The sequence below is a fragment of the Erinaceus europaeus genome, chromosome 6 (assembly GCF_950295315.1).
Source record: "Erinaceus europaeus chromosome 6, mEriEur2.1, whole genome shotgun sequence".
Lineage (NCBI taxonomy): Eukaryota > Metazoa > Chordata > Mammalia > Eulipotyphla > Erinaceidae > Erinaceus > Erinaceus europaeus.
Window position 1 is genome coordinate 529,543 of NC_080167.1, and position 13,442 is coordinate 542,984.

At 57.9% G+C, this 13,442-nt stretch overlaps 1 protein-coding gene across 1 annotated transcript in view; it reads right to left on the reverse strand.

The window, feature by feature from the left end:
• The window catches only part of EP400 (E1A binding protein p400), a 72,313-nt gene that overhangs the window by 29,739 nt on the left and 29,132 nt on the right, over nucleotides 1-13,442 (reverse strand). Inside the window, exons 6-18 of the mRNA XM_060192658.1 lie at nucleotides 11,779-12,069; nucleotides 10,877-11,062; nucleotides 9,749-9,889; nucleotides 9,065-9,143; nucleotides 7,618-7,667; nucleotides 7,258-7,315; nucleotides 6,279-6,368; nucleotides 5,442-5,549; nucleotides 4,632-4,822; nucleotides 4,098-4,275; nucleotides 3,258-3,394; nucleotides 1,941-2,110; nucleotides 14-188 (exon numbers count right to left, since the gene is read on the reverse strand). Of these exons, the coding sequence (XP_060048641.1) occupies nucleotides 14-188; nucleotides 1,941-2,110; nucleotides 3,258-3,394; nucleotides 4,098-4,275; nucleotides 4,632-4,822; nucleotides 5,442-5,549; nucleotides 6,279-6,368; nucleotides 7,258-7,315; nucleotides 7,618-7,667; nucleotides 9,065-9,143; nucleotides 9,749-9,889; nucleotides 10,877-11,062; nucleotides 11,779-12,069 (1,854 nt within the window). The remainder of the gene's footprint in view (nucleotides 1-13; nucleotides 189-1,940; nucleotides 2,111-3,257; nucleotides 3,395-4,097; nucleotides 4,276-4,631; nucleotides 4,823-5,441; nucleotides 5,550-6,278; nucleotides 6,369-7,257; nucleotides 7,316-7,617; nucleotides 7,668-9,064; nucleotides 9,144-9,748; nucleotides 9,890-10,876; nucleotides 11,063-11,778; nucleotides 12,070-13,442) is intronic.

Sequence of the window (13,442 nt, forward strand, 5' to 3'; positions counted from 1 at the left end):
GAAGGCCACAGACCCGGTGCAGACGGATGACCACTTTGTGGTAATAGTCCTGGTTCTCCTCGCTGGGGGCCTTCAGGGGGAAGTGCAGGTACGGCCTGGAGATGCCAGGGATGAGGAAGTGCACCATGGTCCACAGCTCCAGAAAGGTGTTGTGCAGGGGGGCATCAATGAGCAGCAGGCGTTGCTGACTGCAAGGAGAGCAGAGGGCCGCGGTCAGGCAGGGGACTGAGAGAGAGAGAGAGAGAGAGGCCACGGTCAGGCAGGGGACTGAGGGGGGGGAGAGGGGGAGAGAGGAGGCAGGGGACTGAGAGAGAGAGAGAGGAGGCAGGGGACTGAGGGGGGGGGGAGAGGGGGAGAGAGGAGGCCACAGTCAGGCAGGGGACTGAGACAGAGAGAGAGAGAGGAGGCCACGGTCAGGCAGGGGACTGAGGGGGGGGAGAGGGGGAGAGAGGAGGCAGGGGACTGAGAGAGAGAGGGGGAGAGGGGGAGAGAGGAGGCCATGGTCAGGCAGGGGACAGAGAGAGAGAGAGAGGAGGCAGGGGACTGAGGGGGGGGGGAGAGGGGGAGAGAGGAGGCCACAGTCAGGCAGGGGACTGAGACAGAGAGAGAGAGAGACAGAGAGAGAGAGAGGAGGCCACGGTCAGGCAGGGGACTGAAAGAGAGAGGGGGAGAGAAGAGGCCATGGTCAGGCAGGGGACTGAGGGGGGGAGAGAGGAGGCCACAGTCAGGCAGGGGACTGAGAGAGAGAAAGGGGGGGGAGAGAGGAGGCCACATTCAGGCAGGGGACTGGGGGGGGGGAGAGGGGGAGAGAGGAGGCTACGGTCAGGCAGGGGACTGAGAGAGAGAGGAGGCCACGGTCAGGCAGGGGACAGAGAGAGAGAGAGAGAGGGAGAGAGAGAGGAAGCCATGGTCAGGCAGGGGACTGAGTGGGGGGGGGGCACAGTCAGGCAGGGGACTGAGAGGTGGGGGGAGACGGGGAGAGAGGAGGCCACAGTCAGGCAGGGGATTAGGAAGGGGGGAGAGTGGAGGCCCATGGTTAGGCAGGGGATTGAGAGAGAGAAGGTGGGGGAGAAGAGAGAAGGGCCACATGGTCAGGTGTGTGGGGGGGAGAGATGGGGAGGGAGAGAGAAGGAGAGGGAGAGGGAAAGAGAGAGAGGAGGGCCACATGGTCGGGTGGGGGGGAGAGATGGGGAGGGAGAGAGATGGAGAGGGAGAGAGAGGAGGGGACATGGTCAGATGGGGAGAGATGGAGAGGGAGAGAGAGGAGGGCCACATGGCCAGGTGGGGGGGGATAGAGAGGGAGAGAGGGAGAGAGAGAAGGGTCATATGGTCAGGTGGGGAGGGGAGAGATAGAGAGGAGGAGAGACAGAAAGGAAGAGAGAGAGAGGAGGGTCACATGGCCAGGTGGGGGGAGAGGGGGAGAGGGAGAGGGAGAGAGAGAGGGGAGGCCCATACGGTCAGGTGGGGAGGAGAGGGGGAGAGAAAGAGGGAGAGGGAGAGGGGAGCCCCATACGGTCAGGTGGGGAGGAGAGGGGGAGAGGGAGAGGGGGAGAGGGAGAGGGGAGGCCCATACGGTCAGGTGGGGAGGAGAGGGGGAGAGGGAGAGAGAGAGGGGAGGCCCATACGGTCAGGTGGGGAGGAGAGGGGGAGAGAAAGAGGGAGAGGGAGAGGGGAGGCCCATACGGTCAGGTGGGGAGGAGAGGGGGAGAGAAAGAGGGAGAGGGAGAGGGGAGGCCCATACGGTCAGGTGGGGAGGAGAGGGGGAGAGGGAGAGGGAGAGGGAGAGGGGAGGCCCATACGGTCAGGTGGGGAGGAGAGAGGGAGAGGGAGAGTGAGAGGGAGAGGGAGAGGGAGAGGGAGAGGGAGAGGGAGAGGGAGGAGGCCACAAGGCCGTGCGAGGGGCACGGAGAGAAAGGGAGGCCTGAGGCCTCTGCACGGACCTCTGCAGGGAGAACACAGCCTCCCAGTGGCGCTCGCCCAGGCCCTTCACGCACTGCATCTCGTCCATGACCAGGCACTGCCAGCGAGCCCGTGTGAAGGCTGTGCGGCCCCGGAAGAACTGCTTGTAGGAAGTGATGCAGACGTTGCAGCCGCCGGGCTCTGCCCACTCCTGCAGGGACACAGGGCTCAAGGCTCGGCCCCAGGGCCCCGGGGCCGCAAGGTTCCTCTGCCCACCACCCGCACTCATGCCCTCTGGGTCCGCCTTCATGCATGTGGCCTCAGCAGACGAGTCACTCAGAAGGGGACAGGACTGTTACAAAGGGATGCTTTAAGTGTTTTTTAAAAACCAATAAAAAAGAAAATACATGTTCAAGCCCCACTTTTTCAGTCAGAACTACTCAACACACTACATTTGATGACAAGCCAGTACTTTACCTCCAAGGATGGCCTGCAGCAAGCCACTGAGAACTTGTGCAGACAAGGCCATCTGACCTGCTCCAGCCCCCACCCCATGTCTGACCTGCTCCAGCCCCCACTCCCATGTCTGACCTGCTCCAGCCCCCACCCCATGTCAGACCTGCTCCAGCCCCCACCCCAGGTACCTCAGGGGCATCTGACCGGCTCCAGCCCCCACTCCCATGTCTGACCTGCTCCAGCCCCCACCCCATGTCAGACCTGCTCCAGCCCCCACCCCAGGTACCTCAGGGGCATCTGACCTGCTCCAGCCCCCACCCCATGTCTGACCTGCTCCAGCCCCCCCCCCCCCAGGTACCTCAGGGGCATCTGACCTGCTCCAGCCCCCACCCCATGTCTGACCTGCTCCAGCCCCCACCCCATGTCTGACCTGCTCCAGCCCCCACCCCATGTCTGACCTGCTCCAGCCCCCACCCCATGTCAGACCTGCTCCAGCCCCCACCCCAGGTACCTCTGGGGCATCTGACCTGCTCCAGCCCCCCATTCCGTGCCCGAGGTGTCTGACTTGCTCTAGCCCTCTCCATCCCCCAGCCAAGTACCCCAGCAGCTGCTGACAGGGCTGTGATCAGAGTCTAGGTGTGTGCTTTGAGAAAAGAGAAGAGCCCTGTACCCAGAAAGGATGATGGCCCTGCCAGCTCTGAAAAGAAAGCCCTGTCTTCCTGGGGGCAGCAGGACCTGCCAACCGCAGGGAACGGTGCCTATGCTCTGGGGTTCAGGGCCAGGCCCCGCAGAAGGGTCTGGGGTCTGGGAGTCAGTGCACGGCGACTCCACAAACGTGTCCGAGATGTGTCCTCGATGGGTCACTGCTCTGCTGAGGCTCCCTTGTGCTCAGGTGTAAGTACCTGCCGCTTTGCCCTGAGCTCTCTCTGGCTGCCGGTGTACAGGAGGGTCTTGAGCCCCGGGCACCAGCGCTTCAACTCCAGCTCCCACTTGAGGGTGCTGCAGCTCCTCACGACGACGAGGTGTGGCCCCCAGTTACCTAGAGGACAGAGGTGGTCAGGGCCTCAGACGCCTCCCAGCCGGCGCGTGGCCAATGCAGGTGGGGCCACAGCAGAGACCCAGAAACTGTGGTAGGTGAACGGGGGTGGGGGGCATGTCACCACCTCACAGCTCTGCCCCCTCCCCCAACCTCTGCAACGCCAGCTGGAAGACAAGGGTGCCCAGTCTATTTCCCCTACTCTACCTGAGCTTGGGGTCCTCCCCAGGTTCTGGAAACAGACTCTGCGAGCCTCAGAGCCGAGCCCGGGGTGGCGGGCAGTGAGTCAGGCTGGTCCCCGAGCGCCCAACATGGAGGTGAGAGGGCGCAGCTGGGGGACACGACAACGAGGCTGCTCCGCGGCCACCCTGTGAGTACCCAGGACTCCTTGAGGAACCCCAGTGGCCTATCCCGCCAGTGACAGAGTCTAGCAGTAGAGGTGAGGGCACCTGTCACTCTGCACAGACAGGGCCACGGGTCCGTGGTTTATGGTGAGCTTGGCGGCACGGAGACTGAATCACCCTCAGCAGACTAGCCGTGGGACAGTGGAGTCACTGAGGCCGGGGTCCCGACACCCAGCTTATTCGTTCCCTTGGGGAGTGTTTCTGAGCCTGCTCTGCTCCTGACCTGGACACTGTAGAGCGCCCACCCCCTTACAGCCCCAGGCAGCCCACAGCCCGCCAACTGCTGAGAACAAAGCTCTCACCTTCATTACAGGCGAGGTGGGCAAAGAAGGCAATGATCTGAACCGTTTTGCCAAGTCCAGCTTCATCTGCTAATATGCCGTTGAGATTCTTCCGGTACAGCTTGGCCAGCCAGTCCAGGCCGATCTTCTGGTAGTCTCTGAGCACGCCATACAGCAGGGGTGGGGCGCTCAGCTTCACCTGCAGAAGACCCAAGCAATGTTTCCTCCCGTCACTTCCTCCAGCCAGGGAGATGGCATAGGGGCTCAAAACAAAACACATGAAAAAAACTTTCAAGCCTGAGGCTCTTAAGCCCCAGGTTCAATTCTCTGAATCACCAGAAGACAGAGGTGAGCAGGGCTCTAGTTAAAAAATTTTTTCTCCCCAGAGTGAAGTCAAATTAGCCAGACACAAAGCCCACTGGAAAGTAGAAAAAAAAAAACTGTCCCAAGGAAACATTAAAGACAAGAGCGCGAGCACGGCTCCCAGCTAGGACAATAGCTGGCGTGAAGGCAGAAACCCTCTCCCTGTCCAACAGCCCTGAGCCGAGGCCTCACCGTGGTGCTGATACGCGCGCTGCCCTTGGGCAGGATGGCTTCGGCCACTGCGGTCACTTCTGCGATGTCCTTTGTGTGTGGCTTCCCGACACTCATTCTGTCTGCTGCTTTGAGCTGGTCCATGATGAACAGGGAGTCGATGAGCACCACATCCCTCCGACTCTCACGGTCACCCGGCACGTCTTCCACAACTGCCAACAGTGGAGCCAAAACAAACTGATTTCTCGTTTGAAACTCACTTTATATACCCTGGCAGTGCCAGGGCAAGTGGGCAGAAACCCTCACAGAACTGTCAAGCTGTCCCAGAAAGCCCATGGCTACCTGGGAAGCGGGGGACCAGCATCACTTACACGTGAGGTCTGTGTGCACCCCCACGGCCAGGAGAGCGACTGCAAGGTGCCTCCAGCCCCTGCGTCTGTGCTCCTGAGCCCCCCAGAGGCTCATGCTCAGCACCCTCCTCACATGCTCTAATAATCTCGGGATGGTCTGGGTATCAGACTGGAACATCTGAAGTGAGACCAGCTCTTACAGTTGACATTTGAAACACGGTACAGTCTGAACAGCGAGTCACAGCTCTAGGTTCTGAAACCTAGAGACAGACTTTTCTACACTGCTCAGAGCTTCAGTGAGCACTCTGACTAGGGTGAAGTCAATAAACTAAAAGTCAAGTGCACAGAATATAATGAAGTTCATTCAGTATTTGCCCAGCTCTTTCACTTGTCACATTAAAGATCCAGACGCTGAGAGTCTGACTGAGGAAGATTCCCGCCTGTGCTCTGGCTGTGGCTGGAGGTGCAGGGCCTGCCGCACCTTCTTCCTCACTCGTGTCCTCGCTGTCGGGAGCAGGCTGGGGCCACTGGAAGCCGGGGAGGAAGGCACCTTCATACAGCTTCATCAGGTCCATCAAGGGCAACTCCGCTGCAAGGAGGCAGGACGAAGCAGTCACCACACAAGGGCAGGAGCAGGGCAGAAGTCACAGGCAGGACGGCCCAGCTCTGGGCCCTTCTCACACAGGCTCCTTTTCCTAGCTTTAATTCCGTGGGGAAAGTTTGTATTTCCTAAGAGCATTTACTGTTGCTATTATTATTACTACTACTACTGCAGCCAGGGTTATACTGGAGCTCTGCACCAGCACTATGACTGCTCCCAGTGGCAAGTTTTTCTTTTTGTTTTTTCTTTTTGCCTCCAGGATTATTAGTGGGGCTCAGTGCCAGCACTATTAATTCACTGCCCCTGGAGGCTATTTCCCCCATTTTGTTGCCTTTGTTGTTATGGTTGTTGTTGTTGTTATAGCTCTTGTTGGATAGGACAGAGAGAAATGGAGAGAGGAGGGGAAGACAGAGGGGGAGAGAAAGACAGACACCTGCAGACCTGCTTCACCGCTTGTGAAGTGACTCCCCTGCAGGTGGGGAGCTGGGGGCTCGAACTGAACCGGGATCCTCACGCCAGTCCTTGCGCTTTGAGCCACCTGCTAATTTGCTAATTAACCTGCTGCGCTACTGCCCAACTCCCCTTTCATTTTATTTTTTTATTGGATAGGACAGAGAAAAAGTGAGAAGGGACGAGATGGAGGGAGGGAGCAAAAGATAAGCCGCCTGCAGACCTGCTTCACGGCTCACACAGTCTGCACAAGGCGGCCCCGCCTACCCTCTCTGGCTAAGTGGGACAGCTCCGACTGGTGATCCACAGGTCCTTCCAGTGCCTCTTCTGCCTCGATGGTCTCCTCCTCGTCTTCTGCTGCAAGGTGACACCCAGCATCACGAGCACAGCCTCCAGCTGCCCTTCCAGTAACTCGTGAGGAACCAGGAGGAGGCAGAACTGTTGTACCTGGGCCCAGAGATAACTCACTGGGCAGAGCTCCTGTTTCCCCTGCTATGGCCCAGGTTCGAGCCCCAGTGCCACATGGGAGTGCCAACACTAGGTGATGCCCCAATGCCATGCTGTCTCCCTCGACCTGAGTAGAGAAGTCCACAGCAGTGAAACTGTGTGGGCACCTAGCTCTGGAAAAAGTGGTTTGCATAACCAAGAAAGAGGCCAAAACTAAGTTTTCCGATGTCACTCAACTGTGTGTGATGGCTCATTACAGGCACAGGGAGTGGGAACCACACTTCCAGTTCATTCCAGAGTACAAGACTCAGCTGCCTCTCAGGCAGGACACAACGGACATGCTTAAGCCCAGAGGTGAAAGGCTGAGACTCCCAGGCACCTGCTGAGCCCGCTGAAGAAACACCTCACACCCACCTCCCTGCTGCCAGCCACAGCCCAGCCTCCATCCCCTCAGCACGGGTCAAACCTAAGAAACCAGGTGTCAAACCAGACTGGACCCCACACCAGCTCCCAGCAGAGACCAGACGTTGAGAAGGGGGTCCTCCAGTAGAGGACCCTCTGAGCAGAAGGACCCACCCTAAGGTCACACCCAGTGGAGAGAACTCAGTCCTGCCAGCCTCAGACCCTCAGCTGGATTCCTCCATTAACACCACAGCATTTGTACCCCAAATCAAGAGCCCATGAGCCTCTCTCTCTGCCATCTAGCCCCCTCCCCGCAAGTCCTGGGCCACTGGTCACTCCACCCTGGTCCCACTGCACTGGCAGCCCCACAGCACAGAGGGAGCAGCAGACAACAGACCTTCATCATCAGTGAAAGACACGCTGGCTTTTCTCTTCCTTCCAGACAGGCCTGGGTCCTGAAACACAGTGAAAGCGGCAAACATGAAGAGACGAGCAGACAGCATGCTGGCTAGATGCAGGGAGGGCTGGAGCCTGGGCCCCGGGCCCAGCGGGAAGAGCAGGGAGCACACAGGACATATGTCCAACCCCACCATTCACATTCAGCCACGGAACCACGGGGACCTGCCTGCTGAGTCAGGACCAGCAGGGTGGGTTGCAGGTGAATGGCAGCAGACCCACTGGACTTCAGGCAAGGTCAATGCAGGGGCACAGGGTTCTGCTCTACCATTCCTGAGATGGTAACATAGGTCCCACTTACCAGAAAATTCTCTGGCAACTGCTCAAGTCCTTTAGGCCTCCTGTGGCTTCCTAAAGAGAAAAGGACATGATCCATGTCACTAAGACACGGGCTCGGCTAGGAACACCGCACCCTGGATATAGGGGCTCGGCTGGGAACACCGCACCCTGGATATAGGGGCTCGGCTGGAACACCGCACCCTGGATATAGGGGCTCGGCTGGGAACACCGCACCCTGGATATAGGGGCTCGGCTGGGAATACCGCACCCTGGATATAGGGGCTCGGCTGAGAACACCGCACCCTGGATATAGGGGCTCGGCTGGGAACACCGCACCCTGGATATAGGCGCTCGGCTGGGAACACCGCACCCTGGATATAGGGGCTCGGCTGGGAACACCGCACCCTGGATATAGGGGCTCGGCTGGGAACACCGCACCCTGGATATAGGCGCTCGGCTGGGAACACCGCACCCTGGATATAGGGGCTCGGCTGAGAACACCGCACCCTGGATATAGGGGCTTGGCTGGGAACACCGCACCCTGGATATAGGGGCTCAGCTGGGAACACCGCACCCCAGGATGCACAGTGATTCTGCCTCTGTGTGACTACCTCCCCGTATGTGCCTAACCACTGGCACAGGCTCAAGACTTCAATTTTTTTTTTTTGCCTCCAGGGTTATTGCTGAGGCTTGGTACCTGCACCACAAATCCACTGCTCCTGGAAGCTATTCTTTAAATTATATTTATTTATTTATTTATTTTCCCTTTTGTTGCCCTTGTTTTTTTGCTGTTGGATAGGACAGAGAGAAATGGAGAGAGGAGGGGAAGACAGAGGGGGGAGAGAAAGACAGACACCTGCAGACCTGCTTCACCGCCGGTGAAGTGACTCCCCTGCAGGTGGGGAACCGGGGCTCGAACCGGATCTTTAAGCCGGCTCTTGTGCTTCGCGCCATGTGCGCTTAACCCGCTGTGCTACCTTCAGACTCCCCATGAGGCTATTTTTTTACCCTTTTGCCGCCCTTGTTGTTTTATCATTGTTGTGGTTATTACTGTTGTTCTTGATGTCGTTGGATAGGACAGAGAGAAATGGAGAGAGGAGGGGGAGACAGAGAAGGAGAGAAAGACAGACACCTGCAGACCTGCTTCACTGCCTGTGAAGCGACCCACCTGCAGGTAGGGAGCGGGGGGCTTGATCCGGGATCCTTAAGCTGGTCCTTGTGCTTTGCACCATGTGTGCTTAACCCACTGCACTACTGCCCGACCTCCTAAGACCTTAATTCTGAGGTTAACTTGGGGGTGCTGACTTGCTCTCAAGCATCTGGGAGAACTAGACAGTCAGCTGGAGTGGCTGCTTGAGGAAGAACAGGCAGAAGCACCCACATTTGATGGCTTGAGCAGTGTGACCCCAAAACCAGGAGAAGCTGGACAGAGTAGAGGCAGGACCCTGTGCACAGGGAAGGATGCATACCTCTCCTGCAGACTCTCTGCAGATTTAAGGCCTTTTTCCTTCTCTCTTCCAGCTCTACTTGCAGCTTTATTTCCACCACCTGAATCAGATAGGGGAGGACAAGTGTTCCTGAAGGCCAGGCTGCAGGCATCAAGGCCACAGCGCCCAGGCTCAGAGGGCCTGTAAACAGTCACCCAGTCTGATCTCGGCAGACGTTCAGTTTGGCATTTATTTGTATCGAAATGCATTCTGCTCAAAGTCTACTGGATGCGGAGGCAGAGGTGGGCAAGAGCTCACGCAGACAGTGCACTGCTGTGCAGAGGACCCACGTCAAGAGTGGCTCTCACCACATGGCAGCCTCGGGACTCTGCTCTCCTCTCTCCCGAGCACAAATCAGCTCTGGCTTACGGTGGTGCAGGGGACTGAACCTGTGACTTCGGAGCCTCAGGCACAAGAACCTCTTTCTACAACCATTATGCTATCTACCCCTCCCCCTCTCCCTCTATCTGAAAACTCAGCCTAGGGCGGCCAAGCCCCGGCAACAAGTCAATAAATAAAGGAAGCCAGAGGCAGAAAGGCCATTCTAGAAACAGACTGCCAACTCCGGTCCACAAAGGCCTCACGGGCAGGGGCCATCCTACAGGCAGGCATCTCGTCCAGTCCAGCCGAGTCTGTCCTCAGCACCCGTGAGAACCGAGGGCTCACCTGCTCGATATTTGACCAGAAGCACTCGATCTCTCGAGCCGCTGAGGCTGCGATTCGTCTTAGTCGGCTCTGCTCCTCCTTCTTCCCTCTCTCCTCTCGAAGCCTCTTCTCTTCGTGGTGGCGCGCCACTGTCCTCACAAGCTAGCAGAGAAGCATCAAGATGTCCCTCGCACTCTGCATCTGTAACCACTGCCAGGACAATCTCTAAAGCTCGCCTCCGGGGCGCTAGGAAAAACACCCTCACCAAAACCTGGCATCCTGCTCAGACATGAGCATTCCCTCCACCGGCGCAGTGCCACCCGCTAGCTCTTCATTGAACTCTGACCCCTCAGCAGACACCAGCCAACACGCTTGTAACGGCCTTTAGATGGCGCCAGTGTGATTGTAGGGACATGACAAGATTTACACAGTTCCTGGGTGTGAAAACTGGGTCATGTCACACTTCTAAGGTCTCTTCTTCCTTCCTTCCTTCCTTCCTTCCTTCCTTCCTTTCTTTCTTTCTTCCTTTCTTTCTTTGTTTTTTGTTTCTTCTGGAATTTCACTGCTCCTGGCTTTCCAGAGACTGAAACTACGGCACCAGACTCCTTCAGTTCTGAGAGGACCAGGTATGGTATTTGCTCTATTTATTCTTTATTTTTTTACTGCCACCAGGGTTATTGCTGGGACTTGGTGCTGGCGCTACAAATCCTTGACAGGACAGAGAGGAATTGGGGGGGGGGGGGGACAGAGACACCCGCAGCCTTCTTCACCACTCGTGAAGCTTGCCCCCTGCAGGTGGGGAGCTGGGGCTCAAACCTGGGTCCTTGCACATGGTAAAGTGTGTTCTCACTGGGATGCCACCACCCACCCACTGTATTTATTTTTAAGACATAATCACTCATCTACCATAGCAAGAGAGGAGAGAGCAAGCTGCAGCACCACTGTAGCTGCAAGCGTGCTGAATGACTCGGCCCTTGCTCTTAGAGGCCAGCATGCTGCCCAGACTTATGACCCACTGTCCTCATGGCCAACCCAATGGAAAGGGAAAGGGAGCTTCACCCCACCCAACTAACCCAGCCCGAATCGCGTACCCTTAGCCCAGCCTGGGTCACGTGCCCTGGGCCCTGCCCCGCTCCACACCGGACCCACCTTCTTGGCAGCAGCCACCTTCCACCTGCGCTCCTGGGCGAAGTCGGTGGCCAGCCACTGCATCTCCTCCAGCAGGTAGTCCCAGTGTGACTTGGGGCGCGGGGCCTCCTGCAGCCTGGGCAGCCGCCGCAGCGACCACAGCCCCTCTTTCCGCAGGTCTGCTATCCGCTGGTGGGTGTGGTTCTCCTATGGGAGGTCGGGCACAGGCTCGCTGAGTGTCTCCCACACACATGTGGCCGTCTCCGCAGCACCCAGAGGTGCCCCAGGCCTCCTGCCTGGGCACCCATTCACGGGGTAGTCAGCAGAGAGACCACAGAGAGAGGGAGGCCCATGCACAGGAAGCTCTGAGCCATCCTGCACACTGACAGAGGAGTCCGGGGCAGCAGGTTAACACAGGGGCCAAATGCTAAGCTTTGGTCTTGTCTCCACTCAAGGTCCTTCATAATCAGCTTTACAACCTGCAGTCAGTCAGCCCCAGGATGGGAAGCACCCTCCCCCAGTCAAATCAGTTCCAGGAATGGGAAGCTCCCCCCCCAAAATGAAAGGAAGCCCCCCTCCCCTCCAGTCATTCAGCTCCAGGATGGGAAGTCTCCCCATGGAGTCAGCCAGCCCCCACAGGGAGTCCCCCCACCCCACAGCTGGTCAGCTCCAGGATGGGAAGTCTCCCCATAGAGTCAGCCAGCCCCCACAGGGAGTCCCCCAACCCCACAGCTGGTCAGCCCCAGGATGGGGAATCTCCCCCCCACACACACACACACACACACAGGTGGTCAGCCCCAGGATGGGGAGTCCCACCCCACAGGTGGTCAGCCCCAGGATGGGGAATTACCCAGGACAGAGAGCCTACCCCCCATGTTGGCCAGCCCCAGGATAGGAAGCCCCCTCGGTGCCCCAGAGCTCACCAGAGCAATCTGTTCTGATAACTTGTCCTGAGTGCTATCTGGGGCAGAGCCCACATTCTGAGCTGGACTCTGTGGTTTCTGGAGTGCTGACAGAGTCAGCCCTGGGGACCGGGAGGTGACAGGAGACAGCGACTTGGTGGCTGAAGAGGGTCTGTTCAGCGGGGAGATGCGAGCAGGTACGGAGCCTGGGCCCAGCCCACACGCAGGGGAGGATGAGGCAGAGGTGGCCACGGCAGGCAGTGGGCGTGGGCAGAGCGGGGCGGGGTCCCCGGCAGGCCTGGCTGAAGCTGTCTGAGGGCAGAAAATGAGAGCCAGCACTGAGCACACCAAATGCCAGGCAACATGGTGACAGCAGAAGCCACAAGGAACCACACCTGGATGGCATCTGCAGAGGCTGCCCGGAGCCCTGCCCAGAGCCCCAGACTGCATTCTGTCCTGTGTGTGGCCTTTCTTTCCAGATCCCATATTTCACCTCTGCCACCAGGGTCACTGTTGGGGCTGTCTGTCCACATGATTCCTCCACTTGGGTGATGACAGACATTTAAAAAAAAATTTTTTTTTTCCTTTTTGTATTTATTTATTTTCCCTTTTGTTGACCTTGTTGTTTTTTTGTTGTTATTTTTGTTGTTATTGATGTCATCATTGTTAGATAGGACCGAGAGAAATGGAGAGAGGAGGGGAAGACAAGAGAGGGAGAGAGAAAGACACCTGCAGACCTGCTTCACCGCCTGTGAAGCGACTCCCCTGCAGGTGGGGAGGACAGACTTTTTGTTAAAGACAGTGGGTGAGAGACTGACAGGGAGACCCCACTATCCCACTTGTGAGGGTCCCCTGCAGGTGCTCCAGGTGGCAGCCAGGAGCCCAGACCTGGGTTCTCGGGCTCAGCCAAATGTGAGCTCTGAGGGAGAGTCAGCTCTCAGTCACCCCAAAAGTTTCAAAGAATGCCCAAGTGTGTCAGCTTCCTCCCGATTTACAAACACCTTCCTGACCCGCTGTGTATCTGACCCTGGCAGGCACAGGACTGAGAGGTCTGCTGTAGGTAGTCCTGACGGCAAAGGGCAGCAGAGGACTGGCTGTGTGTGTGTGTGTGTGTGAACCCGCACACGAGTCACACAGGACACACGACACACACACATCCCACAGGGGCAGGAACACAGGACACACCACACACACACACACACATCCCACAGGGGCAGGAACACAGGACACACACACACACACACACACACACACACACACACAGTCCACAGAGGCAGGAACACAGGACACACACACACACACACGTCCCACAGGGGCAGGAACACAGGACACACACACACAGTCCACAGAGGCAGGAACACAAGACACACACACACGTCCCACAGGGGCAGGAACACAGGACACACACACACACACACACATGTCCCATAGGGGCAGGAACACAGAACATACACCCCACACACTGGGACAGTAGCAGAAGTCTCAGGGGTGAGGACGTGCTGCCACCACAGTTCACCTTCCATCTCTGCCAGGAGGAGGCACCAGCCCAGGAAAACCCACTCAGCGGCGCGGCTTCCTGTCAGCTAAGCCACCTTTCTTGTCCCTGGGCACAGCCACCAGTGGACGTGCTGCCTGGCATCTAGCAGCAAAGCTCACGCCGGCGACAGAAACACATTCCCTCCCCC